Consider the following 21,690-nt stretch of genomic DNA (forward strand, 5'->3'; position numbering starts at 1 on the left):
GGCTACGGCCATTGAAAATACGATCCTGATTGGCTGACTCGTAGTTGTTACGTCATGTCGACGAGTGAGCAGGCTTTCTCTATCTAGGTGGTGTTGGCACAGCTTGCGGGAGTTGAGCAATATATATCCACTGTGAAACAAATTGGAGAGACTAACGAATCAAAGCGAGAGCGGTTTGTAGTAACGCTAGATCATGTTCGAAGGTATGCGCAAGACGCAGGCGAATTGCTCCAGCAAAATAAAGAAAGAAATTTTAATAGCAAATAAAATGAAATAGAATACAATACATAAATAAGTCTCCGCTTGCATTTGAGACCCCCCCCCCCAATCCAGGTCTTCTTCTTCAATTCCACTCTTATAGCATAGCCCGGCTAAGCAAGTGAAGAACCTGAATAATGCAGGTACGGCTGGGAGATAATTATAATTATGTGTCTCGTGAAAGATGGCGTAGGATTTTCTCTACGGCATAGACGTAACCCCCACCAAAAGCGGGCTAGCAGATTCAAGGTTGTCACGCTGGGGACCACGAGACACACGAGAAATTCTAATTAACCGGCTGATGAAAATTTTACGCTAATGAACTTTCCCGTTAATTGCGATATCGACAAGGTCCCAATTGCAGAGTCGTCGTCCGGCGCCGCGAATGATTTCTTTGCTTTATTCATCTGCCAGTGCGTAGATTAGAAACTGATGAAACAGAGCTAGGTCATCACGCCAGGTAGGAAAGTCAAAGAGTGCATGCCATCCATGTCCATTTGCTCCCTCCCATTAGGCTGTCGCGTGAGTACCTCTTGGAACCGCTTCTTTCTTTGCAAAGTGTCTCGTATAATAGACAGCCGCAATAGAACGAGGAGCACCTTTACAAGATTTGGTTCCGCGCAGCCCCGCGCGCGCGGTGTAATGTACTTATAGGGAGTGAAGTATGATACACACACAGTCCCGAAACCTCATTAGTACACTTACTCCTCAGTTTCCGTTGCAGCCACGATGGAGAAAAGGCGCGAGAGTCACACATGGCTCGAAAAAGACACGTGGTACGTGGAATCTTGTACGATACACACGCACTATACTACAGCAGCATTTGGAGTAATTATAAATTACTGTAAACGTATTTTTATTCGCGATGTATTAATTTTCGCGAATTTCGCGACCGCTAAAAAATCGCGAAAAATTGTACTCGCGAACACAGCTTGACGTTTATCCCGTGAAAGGAAACAGCCCTTGAACCGCGAAATTAAATACTCGCGAGTAATTTCGCAAATGACTGAATGCGCGATTCGCGAAAATTAATACATCGCGAATAAAAATACGTTGACAGTAATCGTTTTATTCGAATGTCACTTTTAAAGGGTCACGAGACGATAGAATTCAGTATTGTTACGCGGCATCAATTGTGGCTGTCCAGGTGAAAGCGTGAAACCTGCCGTCGGAACACTTCGTACCTTATGAGAAGTATATATTTGTTCACCGCGTTGGTAGAGTAACGCTGCTAAGAAAAGGCACGGAAAGGCTCGAAGGAGATGTATCAGGAAAAGCAGAAATTTGTATTACAAGGCCTGGAGTTCGTATTCGTACAAGAACTACGAGTACAGCGCAAAATCCGGGTGCGCAAGAAAGCTTTCAATGTCCCGAGTCAGAAAAGCTCCTTCACTGGGCTGCCAGCCTGCGACTTTATCTATGATTTCGTCTCATCTGTCCAATGGTGAGGCACGCGACTTCCTTTTTCCTTTCTAACTTTTTGCGGTTGTATTTGTCGCCGCGCCTGGTGAACGGAAATAGCAAAAATAATCAGCTCCGTCTGATACGGAGCAGTCGACAGGTGCTTTACTCCCACGCTATAGCCGACGCTTCTGGGCAGTCACTAAAAGTGCTCGGATTATTAGGAAGTCGGATTAGGAACTGGAACCTGCGCGGGGGTGGGGCTTTCTTGTGAACAAATTTTCCCAAGTAATCTGCCCTTCCCAAAGGAAATAGTTTGCCTGGCATTCTGGAGGTAGTATTTTCATATAGAGCGGTAAAAAAATACAATAAAAGGAATGTGTATATGCTCGAGGTGCCCTTCAGGTTCTTTTAGGCGCCGGCAACATGAACCAATAACAACATCTGAGGGTGCTAGAACTCGAAACAAAAAAAAAAAAAACAAAACAAAAAAAGAAACGGCGTCAAAGTCAGTGAGAGAAACTCAAGTGGGAACTTAAAATTCGTAATCACCCCCAAGTGAGCTCACTGCCAACTTTTAGCACCGCTGTGCGCAGTTGTTTTAGGCGGCGACCACTTACGGCTCATTTTGTATTTAGCGCGGGTATGGTTCGGTAAGCAAATGGCGTCAGATAAACAACGAATGCGTAAAAGGGAAGTTATTTTTATCCACGAAGAGAAAGGGGATTGTGGCAGGCAGGTCAAGGGAAATAGTGGCGCGCAGGGTTCATTTCCCAGAAGACTCGTTAGTCGACGGCTTCGACTTTAGAAAAAAAAAGTGAGGTGTAGGTGGAGACGATACCGCGAATGTGGGAACACGAATACGGAGTTTTCGTTGAACATAGCAGGAGCAGGCAAGCTAGCTGGTGTTGAATTGATGTTAACATTGCCTTGAGAACACAGGACGGGTCTAGGACGAGACGTGAGTCTATGTGTTCATCTCGTCCTGTGTTCGTCCTGTGTTTTCCCCTCAAGCTCAGGGAAATGTTAACATCGGAGTTTTCGTGCTCGTTACGGTTTCTTTTTTTCTTTTTTTTTCCTCGCCCGTAGGTTGCCACTCCTAAAGCAAAACACAATTTTTTGACCGAGACCGCACTTTTATGTCAAAAAGAACAAATAATTCGCAACATCGAAAATTGGCAATTCACCTTAGCAGTCTACATCGACCTCACAAAGGCGTTTGACCTTCTTGACCACTCAGTATTACCGTACTAAACAAACTAGAGAAATACGGAATTCGTGGCAATGCACTTTTGCTTCTTTCTTCGTATTTAACTTCACGTGAGCAATATGTCTCAATAGGGGGATATTGCTCCGATAAACTGAATATCATGACCGGTGTTCGGCAGGGCAGCATCTTAGGGCCCTTGCTGTTTAACCTGTACATTAACGACATTGTTAATGTGGCGTCCGATGCTACGTTTTTTATTTACGGAGATGATACTGCCATATTTTTCGCTGGTGCCACAGTTGAGGCAGTAACTCGGATGGCAAACACCGCCCTTCAGGCAATAAGTCACTGGCCAGAAATTAACCATTTACTTATAAATACTAACAAAACGAAAGATGTACTATATAAGCAAAAAAAAACAAAGTAGTAAATAACTTAGTTGATGTATATCTGGGCCATGATCAGATTGAAATTGTAAAGGTCGTTAAGACGCTTGGTGTATATTTTTCCGAAGACCTATCCTGGGAGTGCCACATATCCCATCTAAAGGTCAAAATATCAAGGTTGATAGGACTTTTGAACCGTCTGCTTCATGTCTTGCCTTTGAGGGTGAAATTACTTGTATACAATTCACTAATTTCTTCAGTCTTGTGCTATTGCCTTTTAATCTGGGGCACAGGAACGCTGAGAGACATAACTAGTTTACTGACCCTACAGAAACGTGCAGTGCGTATAATAGCCGATGTACCTTACGATGCACACACACAGCCTTTGTTTACCACTTTCAAGATAATGAAGATAACCAGTATGTACAACTATCATATGTTCAAGTCTTTTCTAGTTGCCACACGACAAAATAATAATCATATGTTATCCTTGTTTGCGTTACGACACTTGTCACAACGTACTCGTCACTGTGACAAATGGACAATAGGACTAATTACGGATTTAGGACTAATTACGGCCATCAGTCCCTGTCCTGTACCCTTCCGTACGGTTTGAACAGTTTTTATACCCAGAAGGTATATATCAATGACCTCTCCTTTTCTTCCTTAAGATCGTTTTTTATTTAATTTGATATTTCGGGATAGCAGCTCAATTTCTTGTTATTTTATACACAGTGTAGTATTGTGCATATTGTATTGTGTAGTATTGTGCAGTATTGTACATACCGAACTACAGACATTGTAGGAAGGAGTTGCCTCAGGACAGAAGCCGCCGATATTTCGAACAGAGACTGTTCTTCTTCTGGGCACCGTCCTCATCATTGGCATGGTATTTAAAGGGTTAGGTGTGACGTGTTTAAAGGTTCATGCGAATTGTGGGTCAACAGCCCGGAGGGAAGAAAGGTTCCGTACGGGGTTTTACGGCCGGAGTGAATGGCTGCTTTTCTGGAATTTTCCCCCCGTAATCACTAACCTCGTTATCTTTCGCTATGCTTGCCAATTCTTGCCTATTGTCCCGTTTCGTCCACGTGTTCGTGAACCTTCCATTTTTCTGTAACCGGTCTGTAGCCTAGATCACTACGTTCACTTAATCCCCTCCACACTCTAACAAAGCAGCCATTCACTCCGGCCGTAAAACCCCGTACGGAACCTTTCTTCCCTCCGGGCTGTTGACCCACAATTCGCATGAACCTTTAAACACGTCACACCTAACCCTTTAAATACCATGCCAATGATGAGGACGGTGCCCAGAAGAAGAACAGTCTCTGTTCGAAATATCGGCGGCTTCTGTCCTGAGGCAACTCCTTCCTACATTCTACCGGTTCGCTGGATTTCTACCCATCTACAGACATTGTAGTATTTTGTCATGGTTGTGTTAGTTTTAAAGGTTATGTTTAAAGATTAGGTAGTTTAAAGGTTAGTTTTAAAATAGCGTTCCATATTTCACACTACATAGATGATTTTGTTCATTTGCTGCATGCCGTCGCGACGATTATGTTAAAGGGGTCAAGCAGCCTCGTGCTGCTTTTTGGCTTCCCCCTGATTGTATTCTTTATGTGGAAGTTGCAATAAAGCATCGTTTTATCGTTATCGCTCACAATGCACGCCGTGAAATGCAGTGCTCAGAGACAGCGAGTCATTTGCAAAGACAGCACGGTTACTTGCGTGCACTCCCGTAGTAATTTTATATGGGTAACATCCCTGCGAATGAGACTGCGGACTTTCCACCGGCGTAGACAGTGTTGTCCCGGTCACAATCGCCCAAGGTAAATTCTGCCGTGACCCCGTAGAAGGTATACATACTACATAGGGTGCTTCACGCAAGACTGACCAGAATTTTATTAAATTTGCTATTTGCTTTTCTTTCGGAAAAGTTGTTGAATATATCTATTCCGGATGGGACCTCCTCAAAGGTATCAGTATCAAAGGTGTATCAGTAATATTAGTGCAGCCGTTAATTAGCTTTCATAATGAATATTCATAATTAGTGAAAATAGGATGACCGCGCAATTGCAAAGTTGTAGAGCAGAACCCCGAGGAGTCTAGTCCGCTAGAATCGTCTGTGGCCTAGTAAAAAAACATGCGAAATGCACTATTTTCGAGCAGCGAGTTCTTCGGACGCTTTTTCCTGTCGCTCTCTCGCTGTCACCCTTTCTCAACTGACATCAGGCCCTTCCTCAAAGCATGGGGAACACCTGCTTCCTAGTGTCCTGGTCGATACCGTTATTTTTGTTTTGTTAAAACTTGGTAGAACTTACCGAGCAGCGGAATCAGTGGTTTTATTTTGATGTGCGTAGTTTCTTTCCTTCTTTTTTTTTTTTTCAGTTATGGATTAGCAGTTTTATTGCGAGACATTTGTGAGATGAAATCGCGAATTGTGTCTTGGGGGGATATTGAGCAGATCAAACCAGCTAATGGCGGGAACAAAATCAAAGGCGGCATTTTGGTGATAACGTGCTGAGAAACGGCATTACTTTCCCCTCACACTCACTCCTTAGGACAAGCGGGGTGTTCCATGCTTTGAGGAACAGCCTGATGTGAGTTGAGAAAGGGTGACACCGAAATGGGGAGACGAGAAGGTGGCAGCAAAACCCGCGCAGCGCTCGAATATTTTGCATTTTCGCATATTTTTTACTAGAGCACAGAAAGGCGCTGCGGTTTCGATTCTTGCGGGGTAGACTTGTGCTCTACAATACTGCAATTACGCAGTCAACCTGTTTTCTCTAATTACTGCGCTAATTATTTATACCACCGCCTTTGAGTAGGCCCCACTGGGAATAGATATATTCAACGACTTTTGCGAAAGAAAAATAAATAGTGCATTTAGTAAAATTCTGGTCAGTCTTAGGTGACGCACCCTGTATAAAAGTAGGATTATATTACAAGCAGCGATGGGCAGTATTTAAATACACTGCAATTAAAACAGCATTTAAAATGTACATACATGTATTTATATTTTGTATTTAAATACAGACTGGAAAAATGCATTTATAATTACATGCATATCTAAATACCAATTTTTGGGTACTTACTTTTTGTAAATACTTCATAAACACTCCTAGATACGCGAGATACTGATTCATATCTTTCGGTAAGAAGGGCAAAGCAGAGTTTGGAGAGCCGCGCAGTTATGCCGTGTTTTTACAAGCACACACATGCGACAAACCATATCAGATGGCGAGTTTTTCACGCTTGTTGCGGACAACGGTTGGTACTACCTTGTTGTACGAAGCATCTTCGCCAAATTTCATACAAGCCTTTCTTCATCGGCACCTGTGGAGTGGTGTTCTCCTTTGCGAATGTGATTCTACAGCCGAACGGAAGGTACCTTGGGGATACAGTCTTCGAGAAACTTCTAATTAAAATCACCATGATGATCTAACAAATAAATGCTATGATTCCTTGCTGATTAGTTGTTATGATATTCAGTATGATTATTTCGGTAATTCCAGGTGACATCTTCCTCACAGTGGGTAGTAGTTATGTTATTTAAACACTGTATTTATATTTTGTATTTAAATACTCATATTGAAAAGTATTTATGCAGAGTAGTTAAATACCTCTTTCAAACAAAGTATTTTGTATTTATATTTAAATACCAAAAGATTTATTTATGCCCATCCCTGATTACGAGTTACCGGCTTTGCGCTTTAAAAATGCCGACGCATTTATGTAAACGCCGCTCATATTGGGACACGGATAGCGCTCGTACGTCCTTCATTTCCGGGAAGACACCAACAATAAACTGTGACAGTTTCTAAAAGTGCCAACTGAATTTTATAGAAATTTTTTTACTATAGCTACTACTATACGTACTTTGTTGTGTAATTTCAGGTGAGTGGCGTTGCAGCGGTGCTCGGAGGCTTGCTGTGGCGGCCGGTGGCAACATTGGCTGGTGGCCGGGGACGACTGCCTCCCGGCCAACCAGCCCGCCAGCTCAATGTTCCTGCACCAAGCGATGAGGTATTACAGGTAAGCGCTACGACCTATATCTCCATGAGACCCACACCCATGTACTGCCCTCGTGTAGGCTATGGATCTACACGTGTAACGTGGCGTTGCTGGCCGGCGCTCTGGCTTTCACGGTGGCTGCCTCCTGGACCCTGTCTGACTTCCGCGCTTCCTTGGTGCCTGGGCTGCGACTAGCAGACCCGAGTTTCGCCTACGCTGCGGCAGCGCTCCTTCTGCAGGGCGGACTTCTACAAGCAATCGGATGCCTGGGAGCTTTACGGATGAACTCGCGGCTCTTGAATGCCTACTGGGGGCTCCTACTCGCCCTACTCCTGGGAGACGCCCTAGCCGGGTTTGCCTGGCTGTTCCGATACAGAAACCTCGTGGCTGGCCTACGCGCTGCCATCCTGGCTACTTTCCAGGTAAAACGGTGCTCATCGGAGTACCTCCTTTATGGTCAATGAGATTGTCAGGCACAGGGATAAAGACTGATGTTCCCCGGTATCGGCGTATAGAGATGTACTTTTAGAACCCTAGCGTTGGAATTCTAAAGGCTTTAAAAGTTATGGCTGTTTCGGTTTTATGCCTTCTACTGAACAACTCAGTAGCGCCCAGTATCACCAAAATCCGCTGAACGGTCTGGGGCCTTCCCCTTCGGAACTGTTGAAGTCGCAGTAAATTAGCCGGTATTAAGACTGCTCTAATACGGCAATCTTTGGGTAGAGGTTTCAGGTACCACGTCATTTTGATTCAGAACTCAATTAGACCAATGGCTAGCCTTTGATTATCGGAGCTCTCTCCAAATAACTCATTTAACTCATACATGCTTTCTATTTTGACATATGCTAAGGTGAGGTTGGATTGATGTAATACGAACTCCGCGATAGGGTGGCTCTCCGCCCTTGACCCAAATAACCACAGGCACTTAAATTATGCTCTTTGTACTGTAGCCGCCACTGGACTCGTAAGAATTGCGACTTCCTTTCGCTAGCATATCGAAAGCACCTTCGGACGTAATGTGGTTTATTCATTTTTGCTTCGCTTTCGTGACACATTGGCAGCATTGCCTGATGGCGTGCGGGCTTTCACTTTCGTGAACATTATGACGTCATAGTCGGTAAGCTAGTTTCAGCCATGTAACGTCAACCTCGTAGGGTACGCACGTACGTGTGGCGTGAAGGAGAACTAAGCGAAACAGAAATGCAGGTGTGACTATAGCCGACATGATGTGAGGTGAGACGAAGGAATGAGAGACAAAAGTGACTAGAAGGAAGTTCTTTGTGCAATGAGCATATAGGGTCAGTAAACGCAGAGTATCAAAAAATGCGCAAAGCCCGCCCCTTGTTTCTGGCTGACCTTTCCTCCCAAAATAAATATATCCTCCCCCCCCCCCCCCGCCTCTTGAAGGAAGTGGACTATGCTTTGTGTTTCCGAGTACCTGTTGAAAATGTAGAAATCAGGAGAGAACGAACACCGAACCTATAGGAGGTTCGTCGTTTCGGCACTGAGCCAGTTGGTGTCAATCTACCCAAATGTGCTTCCTTACAAGCTTTTTTCTTTTTTTCGTCCGCTAGTCATTTCCACATTTGTAGAAAATAAAGGAATATCCACCAAAACCGCATATATCTAACGCTATACAATGTGTATATTCCAGGAGGACTATGGGTCTCGTGCCGGTTACCGCTTTATGTGGGATAGGCTCCAAAGCGAGAACCGCTGCTGCGGCGTGCAGGGGCCATCGGACTTCAACGGCACGTCCTGGTTACGCGAACAACGTCTGGCTAACTCCTGGTTTCGGCAGATGGTACCGGAATCGTGCTGTCCCACTCCCCTAAACCGCTCGTGTGCCGTGGAACTGAACGGAGCCTTCGCAATGGGTTGCTACGAACCCTTGCTGCGATGGTTGCAGAAAAGTGCCGACCTTCTGTGCGTCATCGGCTTTTGTGTGATGGCCTTCCTCAAACTGTGTTTTCTCGCGATCTTGCGTTACGAGATACGGGAAATGATTCAAAAGATCCGTGTCCTCACTGAGTGCGCGGAGGAACCGTGTCTGGACGGTGGAAGGACCTCTTTCGCGGTAGGTGGCAAAGCGTGCGATCAAAGTACCAGGGCACTACTGCTCGACAAGCGAGGATCCTTAGAGACCTTAGGGTATAAGGACAAGCACGGGAACGGGAACAATAACGACGCTGCCTTTGACGAGTACAACAAGTCCAGTCCCGTTTAGCGGATGACTATGACTATGCCTTGAATCGCTTGAGACGACACGCATGTGATACCCGGTGATACTACTGACCTCAGTGCAGTCACGTGATAGGAGAAAGAGTATCGAGAAAGCAAGACGGAAATGTGCCTAAATGCGAATGATGTCTCTGTCGCAACGTCGTACGCTAGGGCTGCCTCACGTATCAGTGGTGACAACATGCCGAAGATGGAAGAAACGAAGCCTTCGTGCATTTCAGCTTCAAGTCTCACGTGCAATCATGATGCACTGTAAAAGAAAATGTCTAAAGGGAACCCTATGAGACAAAAAAATCGCCTTGACAGAGAAAACTTTCTCTCTGTCCCTAACCACGGCTCGCTTTTAACCCGGCTAGAGATCTTTCCAACACATAATCTTCTTTTAGAGTGAGTTGATGTTTAAAGATCAAACACATCACATGGAGTACATTCGAAGTACATTAGAAGCACTTGGAAGCTCCGGTGTACAAAAACGCAAGCCAACAGGGTGCGTCTCGAAGAGAGTGCGTTTGCACGACGGATCTCAACGAGAGTTTGGGAAACACTTGCAACCACAATCACACCACTCTACGAGGCCAAAGAAAAAGAGAAAGGAACTTCTTCCACCACTTGCGTACAGTGAAACAGGGTATAGCTCAATAGCAAGCCCCCTAGGGATCCTCCCCCACCCACGATGCTGTCAACATTCCTCTGATTACATAAGGGACTCGGACAAAGAAAGAAAACTGCGACGGCGGCGCAGCGCCCTTTCTTGGGACACTTCTCAGCACACACACACACCACCAGAGCAGTCTTGGCCATGTTAGTGTCTGACGGACGAGGCAGTTATGGCGCCATGTGCACAAGTACAAAGACAACCCCGCTCCCAAGTGTTATCCAAACGTCTTCTCCACCCTGGCCCTTACTGTCAACCGCCTATGAGGGAAGTAAGCAGCTAGGATATGCTTCCTCCCATTCCTTCAAAGACCGCTGCAGGCTCCGTGTAATTTCTTAATTTACCTTTGAGTTCATTTTGTTTGCGTTTAGACCGCCCATACTCACTTTTTCGGGACGTCAGTCGCTAAGGTGCTGCGACCCTTAAAGTGCGCCAAACGCAGTAGATCTTCACGTGTATTCGGGATTCTACCCACTTTATGTCATCGCAACCTACTTGTCTCACACAGTCTTCTCCCAAAATGTTGTTTCTCGGTGTGACGTGAAGTACCACAAAAATTATTTAACTTTTTTTTTTATTTTAAAATTTAATTAATTTTAGTTTTGAGAAGTTATGACCCCATCTGGCGACATTCCTCCTCGAAGGTCGATTTCTGTCTTCTCACCATAGCTGCTGGCAGTCTTCCAACGTAAGACGGTGAGCGGGGACGCGCGCTGTTGCTATGAGATGGACGCCAGAGCTCTCGGAGACGTCATCTACTCTTTGGGGAATCCGAAACTATCAGGTTTCGCGGGTTCTTTCGCAAGCTCGTGGCAGCGCGTAGTGTTCGCTGACGGCGTTTCTAATTTAGGATTTATATTTACGATTTATAACACGAAATAAAATTAATATATCTTTTTTTAAATCCAAAGTGGCATTTTAAATGTCCAACAGATGAGTACACACGAACTAATTACTCTGGACAGGGCTTCAAACTCCGTTATGAGCTTTTGCGGTCGGACGAGGCCATAAGAAGGTTCTCGGTCTACTGCGTGAATATACATTGAATATTGGCTTCTCCGTTCGTGGCATTTTTGGCTCAATCTTCGTGGTCGCTTTCCACGCAGTACAGGTGAAAAGACTGGGCGCAGTACGCATCCAAATAGCATCTGACGTGGAAAATTGTGACTATCCAAATTTAGCGCTAACTTTTTATGAAGGATAAACATTTACCTTCCGTTAGGCAGGGCACGCATTAGTGGCATTTGTATCTATATGCACGTTTGTTTCGTCGATCGTTTGTTGTTCTGTAGGACACCTCGCTTCAAAACATTGTTGAAAAAAGAGAGAGAGAGAGAGAGAGCAAGAAAAGGAGATAATGTAAAACGGTTATGTGCCTGTTTAGCGTTTTCGAGAAGAAATTGCGTTTTTATCGAAAACTATATATATGATTTATCTTGCGTATCTTGTGATACCCTACATTCGCATACGCCACTTCCTCTTCCTACACTGCTGTCTTCATGAGGAAACTCAAGAGCCATCAAAGTAAGCACCCAGCCTTACTTCCCCCTCAAGGACATTTTGTACAGAGAAGACCAGCAAGAAACCTTGAATGTGACGAAATCATGTGAAAACATTCTGCGCGACCCTCGATCGAGTGGCGAACGCTGTGAACAATGGGATTGTGTCTGAGACTGACGCAATTTCATCAACGAATTTCAGTGGGAAAGATAATCTATATTATAAAGCTATATTCCTGTAGATAAACTTACGAATAGCGCATATGTACACAGTGACAAACGCATACAGAGCTTATAAAACATTGTACAGCTGCTGCACAATATGCAGGTGACGAGCGATGAAGATAAATTGGTATCTTGTGTAGATTTCTGCACCGTACACTTTGGGGCCGAAGTTCGGCGGATATTCCAAATGTATATCAGCTATGGGTGCACGCATGGAAACTTTGTCAGCTTCGGCTTCCCAAGCAGGACCAAGAGCCAAAATACATAAACCTACATACAGCTTCCCTCAAATATATTATAAATCTAGCATTATCTCCAAGAGTATAGAGATAAGATTTTTTTCCCTTGAAATTCTGTAGTACCAGTGTGGGAATCCATCCCATCTTTGTACCCTTGGTTATCAATAATGAGTCAAGCATGATATGCCAACCGATTGCACTCGAAGCATAATACTCGAAGGGGTGGCGGAATAAATAATACTGTAATCAATTTCATGCTGTATACCTCTTTCAGATAATGTCTCTATCGATCTTGGGAAAATTCCGTATAGATTTGTATCACTGCAAGGACTACTACTCGCACACTGACTTTTTATTTCCGCTGTAGAAGAGCTATAGTGAAGCCGTTAGGAGAGGCACACCTTTGTAGGAATTCTAGGTAGACGACTCTTAATCGAAAACTGAGCTTTCAGTAGGCGACATTATAGACAGTAACAAAATACAGTTACAAAGGCACAGATTGTGAACAGCTAAGACATTTTGTATATAACTCGTTTGATAGAACATGTGGGTGATTGTGAATGAGAAAAAGGTCGGCGAATGAAGGAAATGTGTGAAATGCTGTCGTTGAGGTAGTGTCATTTCTTTGCTTCCTATCCGCGTGTTATCTCTTACCAAAGCTTGCTTTGAGTGTCTGTGTAAGAATGTGCAGAGGGAATTTGAATTAGGCAACTACAGCGTGACGTATAGACAGAAACGACCGTGCGGAGTTTCATAGATGGTAATATGCTAAGAGTGTGTTCTTGAATTAGTTCAATTCATCAACCACCCCTCAATGTGTACAATACATACACATGTATGTAGTGTCAGCGGTTCAAGTTCTATCGAAAATGTTACGTTTTACACATCGAAAAGGGCCAAATCGGCTACTACAATTTGAGTGAGTATCGGACGGAACCAGAGATGGTCTCAATAGGTAACACAAAACTATGAATGCGAAAAGAAAACACAATGCCTAAAATATAGTCGTACGATATCAACAGGCAAATCAGAAAATCAAGGCTGCTACAATCGTGCAAAGTCTCTTCAATGCACTTCAGAGTTCAGACATCACAGTAAGTTGAATGACTATAGTACAATGCTTGTCGCGTGCATCTGTATAGTATTCAAAAATCAATTAGGGGGTTTCATCCTCTTCTAATTTATGGTAGGCGAAACGAAGCTTTCTTTTTGTACGTTCAAATTATTCTTCGCTACACTTTGGTAAAACGAGAATTAATAATTGCACCTTTCAAAAAAAGAAAATATATATATATATATATATTTTTTTTTTGTGCAAATATTGTAATTTGTTTGCCGAAGTACTACACGAATTATTCCCAATACCTCCTTGAGCACATCACGCGTGTTCGCCGCAGGTGTTTCAGACACTGTTGTTTAGTCAGCGATGCAGAATATTGAGCAAGAGGGCAGGGCAGACAAAAATTGAGGGGGAATCTCTCCACTGCAAAGCTTCGTAAGGTTCCGAGCGTTGGATTTACTTTGGTCACTTTTATTTTAAGTAATCAAATTTAATTAAGTCGACTAGTAATTAATGCTGTTTATTATTATATTTCATCACTACAAAGTAACTAATGTTAATTTAACGAATTAATAATTAGAAATTAAATTAATTTCGTTAACTTAACGCCTACATCAAGCCGTAGCACCAAAACGTCACATGCCAATTCGTTAAGTGTCAGTCACACAAACGGAAGGGAACACGTAAATTCTATTTAGTTATTTAATTTTTAGTTTTCAATCAATTGATCCATTGTTTGCTAACAGCGCCATATCAGCCTTTGGCGTACGCCAAAATGCACACGCAAAGCCCATGATATCCACAGGAGAGGCCTAACTAGATGCCCTGGATTGTCCTTTCAGTGTTGAACATAGTCATCCGTTGTTATAGTTGGTGCAATTACAGAAACCTTCGTTTTTCACACATCCTTTTTTGTCATCAACCACAAACTGAGGTTCACAAAATGTCATTGTATCTTCGACGCGTTTGCTACAAGTGGTATACCTGTGGAAGGTTTGCTACGAAGCATTTCCTTTGGTGAGTCGAAGTACGAATGCCGACCTTGTGTACATGAAATTGCGAAAGTGCTGAGGAACAAGTGAGTGTGCACTTTGTGACAAAAATATTTCTTCTTTGAGCTGTATCTTCGAGTGTCTTTCCTCGGTCCTGAGCATGACTAAACGGGTTAAGTTGTGCTTGCGACAATTAGCTTTGTCGCACACTGTATAGCACTGTGATGCTGGGCACCAAGTATTTTGTAACCTATAGTACGTGCACTGAAATCGTTGAGTGCTACGCCGTCTCTGGTAGTGCTACAATTTTTAGCAAAAATAAAAACGACGATAGATGCAGAGGTGTACAAATAAAGGTCAAGTGCAACTTCGCAAATTTAGTGGTTCTTTTCTTCCGTGTACCGAACTTGCCTTCACCGACGTGCCGAGCAGTAAGAGCACGGAAGCAGCGCCAGTCGATTACTAAATGTGTGTCGCTATGGTCAGAACACACGAGTCGTCGCTGCTGAGGGAGTGCTTCTTTGTTACAGTAGAACTTGTCGCTAGATACCCGCCACCACCTTCGTCGTGTTACCTATAGACCATATTGATATATCCCGGTGACAGGAAAAAACCACACCCGTAACCTTTCTCGAACAACTAGTCTACTCCATCAATCACAGTGTGTACATGAAGCATTGTGATAAATGTGGCAGTTCGGGAGCGCCTCCTGCAAAATGTGGCGACGAGGAACACGCAATATGCAAAAATTGTTGGTTGACAAGGGCGCAGAACTGCGATATAGCCAGTAAGGAGTCCAAACTGGGAATCCTATCGCAGGCGCCCTTTCGAAGCTGAATCAGCCGTTAACAGTCATGGTATCTAGTAAATTTAGCATACATATAAGTGATACCTAAGCGATAAATCGAATCAAAGAAATTTCTTTGAAGATTATGATGGTGTCTTTACATATTTCTGCGAAGTTGGATCTCCAAAGCAGCTGAGACTGAACGCATTGGGGACGCAGGAACCACATGATGTAATTCCTCAAAGAAGAAAACGAAAAGTGCACAACTGACGAAGCTCTACGTGCCCTTACGTTGCTACGGTATGCTGGACGTAGCCTGCTACATGCACTCATGCTCAGGAATTAAGGAAAATGGAATTATCGACTGTTTCATCACTAGAGCTGCAAAGAAAATGTTCGGTATGTGGTATATTGGACTGAAGGGTAATCCCGAGGGGAAAAAAAAAGATGGCAGTGAATCCGTCATAGTAGACGGAGCCCTGGAGCTAAACACCACTACACATCGGGTAAAGAACACATGTGTCTTGTGACAAAGAAAGGCTGACGTCGTGAAAGTGCTGGCCGAATGGCCTGCGATTCATCGTCAGGGTGCATAGCGCTCACTCATCACCTTCATTAAGAGCCCAGCAGAGCCCTCGTCTTTTTCAACTTTTTCAGAGCGATCAGAGCGATACACAGCGTGTATCGCTCTGAAAGCTACACCTAGATTCGTCAATACACAGAGCACAGGCCCATTGATGAGCTGTCAATGGAGCACGATGTTCCCTGCCTGAGGCTGCACGGGCCCTACGCTATAGGCTGTAGTTAACGGGACGTGCTGCGCTCCGCTTGTGCCGGCTGGCAGCTAGTGATAAAAAAAACGGTCTTCCTACGGCGCTGTAGTACGCGGACGTCCTCGACTGTAGCACCGAGATGCATTTCGATACCGTTGGAACAGCCGCCAGAGTCTACAAATGACACGTTGAGGTACGTGCAACTCCTGGAACACCGCATATCTGGGTTTGGCCAGCCTAGAGTCGCCCGATGGTTCTACTACGCAAAAAGTCATTCATGTGGATACCCTGGGTATCCATTGGTTTACGACCCTCGATTTATGATCCCATGATTTACGTATTCCTTCGCTTTATGAATGGTGCCCTGTAGGACAAGACACTTTCCCTTTCTCATTCCGAGCCTGGGTTTATGAATCCCTCGATGTATTAACGATTTTTCCAGGAACGTTAACCGTTCGTAAATCGGTGGCTAACTGTACAGCATTGCCACGCCGCCAAAACGTACAACGTGAGGTCTCTTCTGCTGTTTTTGTTTCTGCTTTAAGAACCCGCTAAGCGCCACGTGCTCTTATCCCGTGATCGCAGTCTCACAGTGGGTCTGCTGCGGGAACAAATTGCTCTCTCAGTCATTCCTGAATATGGGTATAACGTATTTTTCATGACGAATCATTTATCGTTGTACGACAGTTGCTTGTGTTTCAAAATGAACCTTAATTTCTGAGCACCAGTGTGGTACATACATGCAGTGATGGTCAGTAGTTAACTACATGTAGTTAAACTACTAGTTAAACGACCTGATTGTAGTTAAAAAGTAGTTATGAGCTACTTGCAGAAATGTAGTGGCAACTACTAGTTAAACTACTATTTTGAGTAGTTAACTACAGTAGTTAGGTTACTGAAGGCGCCAACTACTTCCAATTTTGCCGCAAGCTTTACGGCACAATTGTGCTTCCGACTTTTACCTTGAGCTACTTGTTTGGTGAGAACGGAGGTGCAGAGCAATTGTGTCGTGCATGTGTACTAAATCTTCACTTTTAATGCTTGTCTAATGAAGCCTCATTTGCTGTGAAATAATTCTGCAACTTATTTTATCGCGTAGGCACAGAAAGAATCCCGCCGCAAGCTTTGTATTTAACGATTGTAGCAATGGCTTGTGCCGAAGTTTATTATTGCTTGTGATTCATATTTAGGTATCCAGGAACACTACAAGGGATTGGTGTTGGTGGACAACGTTAAGTAGTTATAGATGTAGTGAAACTACACTGCAGTAGTTAAAAAAGTAGTTTTAACTACTCCCCTGAAAAGTAGTTGAACTACTAGTTAAACTACTCAATCACAAAGTAGTTAGTAGTTATAGTTAAACTACTGTAGAAGTAGTTAGCGGCCATCACTGCATACATGCCTGATCAATACATACCCCAAAATAGATACGCGCTAGCCGTCCCTCGCGGTGGCGTCAGTTTCGCAGTGCTCTCCCGGAATGGTGATATCGATGCGGTTGGCGGCATGCCGATTATGCGACAACGCCGTACATGTAGTACATGCCCAGCCTCGATTGCATGCGGCGGCGTCCGCAAGCCGAAGACAGCATGATATCGCTGCGAAAGCGCGCAGGTTAGCCTTCTTACGTTCTTTAACAGATTGCACATAGGCGTAAACTGGTCCTAGTGCCCCAATGTAGTTCCTCTGGTCCAATGTAGTTCAGAATGACTTACCTTTACGCTGTCTTCTGTCACTTGAGCAATGATGTCCACGTTTGACCCACCAATGACAACCTGGTAAAAATCAAAAGGTAAGAATATTAAACAGCTACCTAAAAATGATATGATATCTCGGTGAATACTGTGCCCGTAATAGGGGTGATACCTTTCGCAGCTGGAAGCTTGCACGATTTATGCTTATGCAGAGAAAGAAAGCGACCGAGTTAGTTCCCACCACAGCTTAACTTACTGGTTGTCCTCTTCCATCACAGCTAGACGGCGTCTTCAGCAGCGCAGCACTTCCTTTTTGGTGCTCCTGGCCTGAGCCTTGGCTCCTGGCTAGTGCGACTGCTATTGTAGCACCCACGGACGCGTTGTTTTTTATCAATGCAATATCTTAGTCACAACTGTCAAGGATCTGTTTTAGGCTGCGGGATGTGCAATCAAGGGAAGCATCATCGTCATCTTGGCAAAAAAAAAGGATACTTGCTCGTAGAGATGCACCGTGGGTGAGCTCGTTGACGCGCTTGAGAATGTACGGGGTGACAGCATTTCCAGCAATACCCTCAGCCCTGCATGACAAATCTAGTATAACGTACGAAGTAACACACGTTTACAACAGAGCCACCGCGTCAAGTAGGTATGTGCAGCCACGTACTTGCGTAACAAACAAAAAATGTATACAGTCGTGCCTCGTTAATATGGGCACTTTCGTCCCAGACCAAAATCGTCCATAACGCGATTTGTCCATATTATCGAATACCAAGGAAATAACAAAAACAATGCAGAAGGTTTATTTAGAAAATTCCCAATTAGCGCCTGCTTGAAGGAATACTTCGTCGCACATTAGCAAAACGTCGCTCATAGACCTAAAGTAATTGAAGGGTCGTCTCTACTCCCGCTTGAGCCATAGCAGATGTGACCGTTGGCTCGGCGTTGCTGAAGTCGTCGATGCCAGAGCCTGTGAACTTGACTTGACAGCTAGCTGTGCCGCCTCTGACCTGGTAAGCTGCAGAGCGACTGTACTAAGTATGTTTCACTAAAGGCACAACTCCTTGCACGAAGGTCGATCGCCCGTGGACGTGTTCGGAACAGTTATGACGCCATACAGGATTTTCCAGGCTCATGATGTCCACAAATAACCTCTTTTCCTCTCATAGTTCTTGTGGACGATTGCGAAGGAGGGGGTGTAGCTCGCTACACAACGGAACGTCCTACTTTCAAAAGTTATCCTGTAGATCGTGGGGAGGCTTGCCTTCCATACCGATACCGTACATAATAACAAGACCAAAATACATGGACTACATATCGTTGTACCTTGCTGGACCGTCTATTGTCCGAAAAGTGGGTTTCCATATTAACGGGACGAAAATGCATTGGAAAAGTTTGGTCCTCACAAAAAACGTTCACAATTCGAGTTTCCCATATTAACAGGGTCCATATTAACGAGGCACGACTTATATAGGACGAAAATCATCAAATGTAGGATCTGAGGTTTCTCTCCGTAGCTTCCGGAATACATTCTGATCATCGAAATTTTATATGTGACCCCAAATGGTCGACTGACAACTTTGGCCGTCTGTGTTGGCAGTGGCACTGTCGGTGAAATAGTGTGTATTTATCACCCACGCCGTCCACATTGCAACTGTAAGAGGCAAGTGCTAGGGGTAGCATACCGAGCTTCTTCAAGCGCTGAGTTGATAGCTGCCTCCACAAGTCTGCCATCTGCTTCTGAATCTTCCGGGATTGGTACAGCTATCAAGACTCCAGACTTGAGCAGCAGAGAGTCCCGGTTGACTACAAATGTGATGACGCAGTTGTTATCAGCATAAGGCAACAAGAAATTAATGTAACTTAAATAAAGTGATCCCAGTCATTTGTTATCTGTAGCAAGAGATCAACACGTTTAGAGCACTTCTGTTACAAACGTAACCGGACGCGTCCAGCCTCTGTTCCACGTGCGGGGTGCGCGGTGACCTCCATTACATCCTCCTGGTCTGCGGACAGTACGATCGCGAGCGCGCCCTCATGAAAACTGCTCTGAAACGCGTCGATCAACGCCAGGTCGACTTAGCCAAAATTCTCGGGCCATGGTCGGACCTCCCACATCAGATGCAAGGTCTACGAGTTGTTGCTGAGTCCCTCTCCAGCACTGGACTAATGAAGGAACTCTAAAAGGTCACCTTTCTATCATCATCACTTTCTCATCCCTTCCAGAAGAGCAATGGGGCAGTTTGTACCGCTATAACGGCGGTGAGTGACCCACCACCACATCATCCCATTTATGTGTGTGTGTGTTTGTAACCGGACGACACGCGAAATGTATAGGAGTTTCCATTCCTTAATGCGAGACAAATGGCACACAATTATGTCATTTTAAGTATACCTAATAATATGCATATGATAATGATAATTTGTGGCTTCACGTAGCGACACATCTATGATCACGAATGACGCCACAATGGCCGGGCTGTAGATAATGTCGCCCACCTGAGCGTTTTTTAACGTGCGCCGAAAGCTCAACACATGGCACACCATATATTTAAAGTCCCTCACGCTGCATGCACCCGTGTCAACGTATCGCACCCAATCCACCGAAATGCGAATGACCGGTGCCAACGCTAGGTTTCTTAGTGCCAATACATGCTTAGTGCGATAGCATTATTGGGCTACCTCCTCGGAAATTCCCTTCGGTCTGCACCGAAAACTCAGCTCGGACAATGGACCGCGCCAGGGGAACTGTGGGCGCAGAAAAGCTTACGGCAGGATGATCAACTCGACTCCTCCATTCTTCCCGTATACAGCTCGCGTGCGGAGAGTCGCTTGAGAACCCTCTCGCGGCTATTAGTGCCTAGTAAAAGCATAGCACCGGGCGTGTTTGCTATATGTGAGGTCATCGCGAGGCAGCTGCGGGCATTGGAATGCTACGTTATATTTAGGGTTCCGCGTTTTCGGTTTTAATCGGAAAACATCGAAAAATATACGCCGGATAAATTTTCCCTCATTCGGTTTTAATCGAAAAACATCGAATACACAGGAACATTCCAGGAACCATGGCAGATAAATTGCTGCACAAGCCCAGCTTAAGATTCCAACAGGGCAAGCAGGCTTTTCTTTAGTACTCTTCTTTGCTTGGTATTTGCTATGGTTTGATGACCCGCGACCACATTGAGTGTTCCAGGGTTAATCCTTTTGTCCCGGATCGGGTGCGCTGGTCGGAATCTCATTCTTCTGCCATTATAGGTGCCCCACCGCGCTTGTGAATCTTTTAGGGACATGAGATGACGTCAAGTAGAATCTCGGTCACCGGCTTTGTTGGTTAGTGGAGAGGTTACAACAGTCCTCCACTTTCCATGCACGGCGGTCCTGTCTTTCCGCGGAACCCGAGATGGGAAGAAAAAGGAAGAGGGCCTCGGACTACGTTTGCGACTCGATGCTTCGCGTTGTAAACCGTTAAGAGCGCGCAGGAATGTCTGACAAGAATCTCGGCACTTTAACCAAAGTAGCACTGCCCAATAGTTTTCACCTACGTTTTGCATGTTTTCTACAACTTTCAGTACTAACCAATAACTGAAGCAGCTTCTTCCGGGTCCTTCACGTTCCAGGGGGACTGGTGTCCACTTCGAGACGTAAAAAATGACGGGAACTCCCTTTCACGGCCATATGTCATAACGCACACTCCCTGTGTCTCCTGTGGACGCAAGAATGGATTCTGTAACCTTTCCTACTTTCATGAAAAGCGTCACCACTAAGACACTGACCAGGAACTCCAGGGTACGTCCGATGTCGAGGATCGATTTGATACCAGCAGAGACGACAGTAATGGGCGTTCTGCCCAGCTCAGTCAAGTCCGCACTGATGTCTAACGCTGGAAGAAAGTATAATCGTAAGAGGGATGGATAGACGTGCGAAGCCGTTTGCTGGAGATAAAGTTTTCGTTCCTTCGTTAGGAGGTCCAGTCAGAGATAAAAAGTGCACTTACTTTTGCAAAGACTACTTTCGCAAAGAAAGGAGAGTTCAAGTAGAGAAAAAGAGACACTCGTAAGTGTATTCAAGTACAACGCTAATGTCTAATTATTTACGAGATCGTTCTTTCCAAATAATCAAAAAAGATATCGTTAATATGTTCGTGTACAAAGTCATACATTTCACATAATATTATATCATGAGTGAGTGAGTGAAAAGAAAAAATTGAGAAAATTGGCACCACCAACGTGGAAGCCGGCTACTCCATACCACGTAGACAACTCAGA

At 44.6% G+C, this 21,690-nt stretch overlaps 2 protein-coding genes across 6 annotated transcripts in view; one reads left to right on the forward strand and one right to left on the reverse strand.

The window, feature by feature from the left end:
* Nucleotides 1-14,501, forward strand: part of LOC135394255 (CD151 antigen-like) — a 257,319-nt gene extending 242,818 nt beyond the window's left edge. For all 5 annotated transcript variants that reach the window (XM_064624919.1, XM_064624917.1, XM_064624920.1 and 2 more), the window contains 3 exons: nt 7,150-7,287; nt 7,346-7,688; nt 8,921-14,501. In XM_064624919.1, coding sequence (XP_064480989.1) covers nt 7,256-7,287; nt 7,346-7,688; nt 8,921-9,493 — 948 coding nt within the window. In that variant the 5' untranslated portion in view covers nt 7,150-7,255 and the 3' untranslated portion in view covers nt 9,494-14,501. The remainder of the gene's footprint in view (nt 1-7,149; nt 7,288-7,345; nt 7,689-8,920) is intronic.
* The window catches only part of LOC135394256 (uncharacterized), a 726,492-nt gene that overhangs the window by 588,048 nt on the left and 116,754 nt on the right, over nt 1-21,690 (reverse strand). Inside the window, exons 7-12 of the mRNA XM_064624922.1 lie at nt 21,199-21,305; nt 21,002-21,128; nt 19,114-19,234; nt 17,924-18,009; nt 17,688-17,833; nt 17,453-17,512 (exon numbers count right to left, since the gene is read on the reverse strand). Coding sequence (XP_064480992.1) covers nt 17,453-17,512; nt 17,688-17,833; nt 17,924-18,009; nt 19,114-19,234; nt 21,002-21,128; nt 21,199-21,305 — 647 coding nt within the window. The remainder of the gene's footprint in view (nt 1-17,452; nt 17,513-17,687; nt 17,834-17,923; nt 18,010-19,113; nt 19,235-21,001; nt 21,129-21,198; nt 21,306-21,690) is intronic.

The sequence above is a fragment of the Ornithodoros turicata genome, chromosome 5 (genome assembly GCF_037126465.1).
Source record: "Ornithodoros turicata isolate Travis chromosome 5, ASM3712646v1, whole genome shotgun sequence".
Classification (NCBI taxonomy): domain Eukaryota; kingdom Metazoa; phylum Arthropoda; class Arachnida; order Ixodida; family Argasidae; genus Ornithodoros; species Ornithodoros turicata.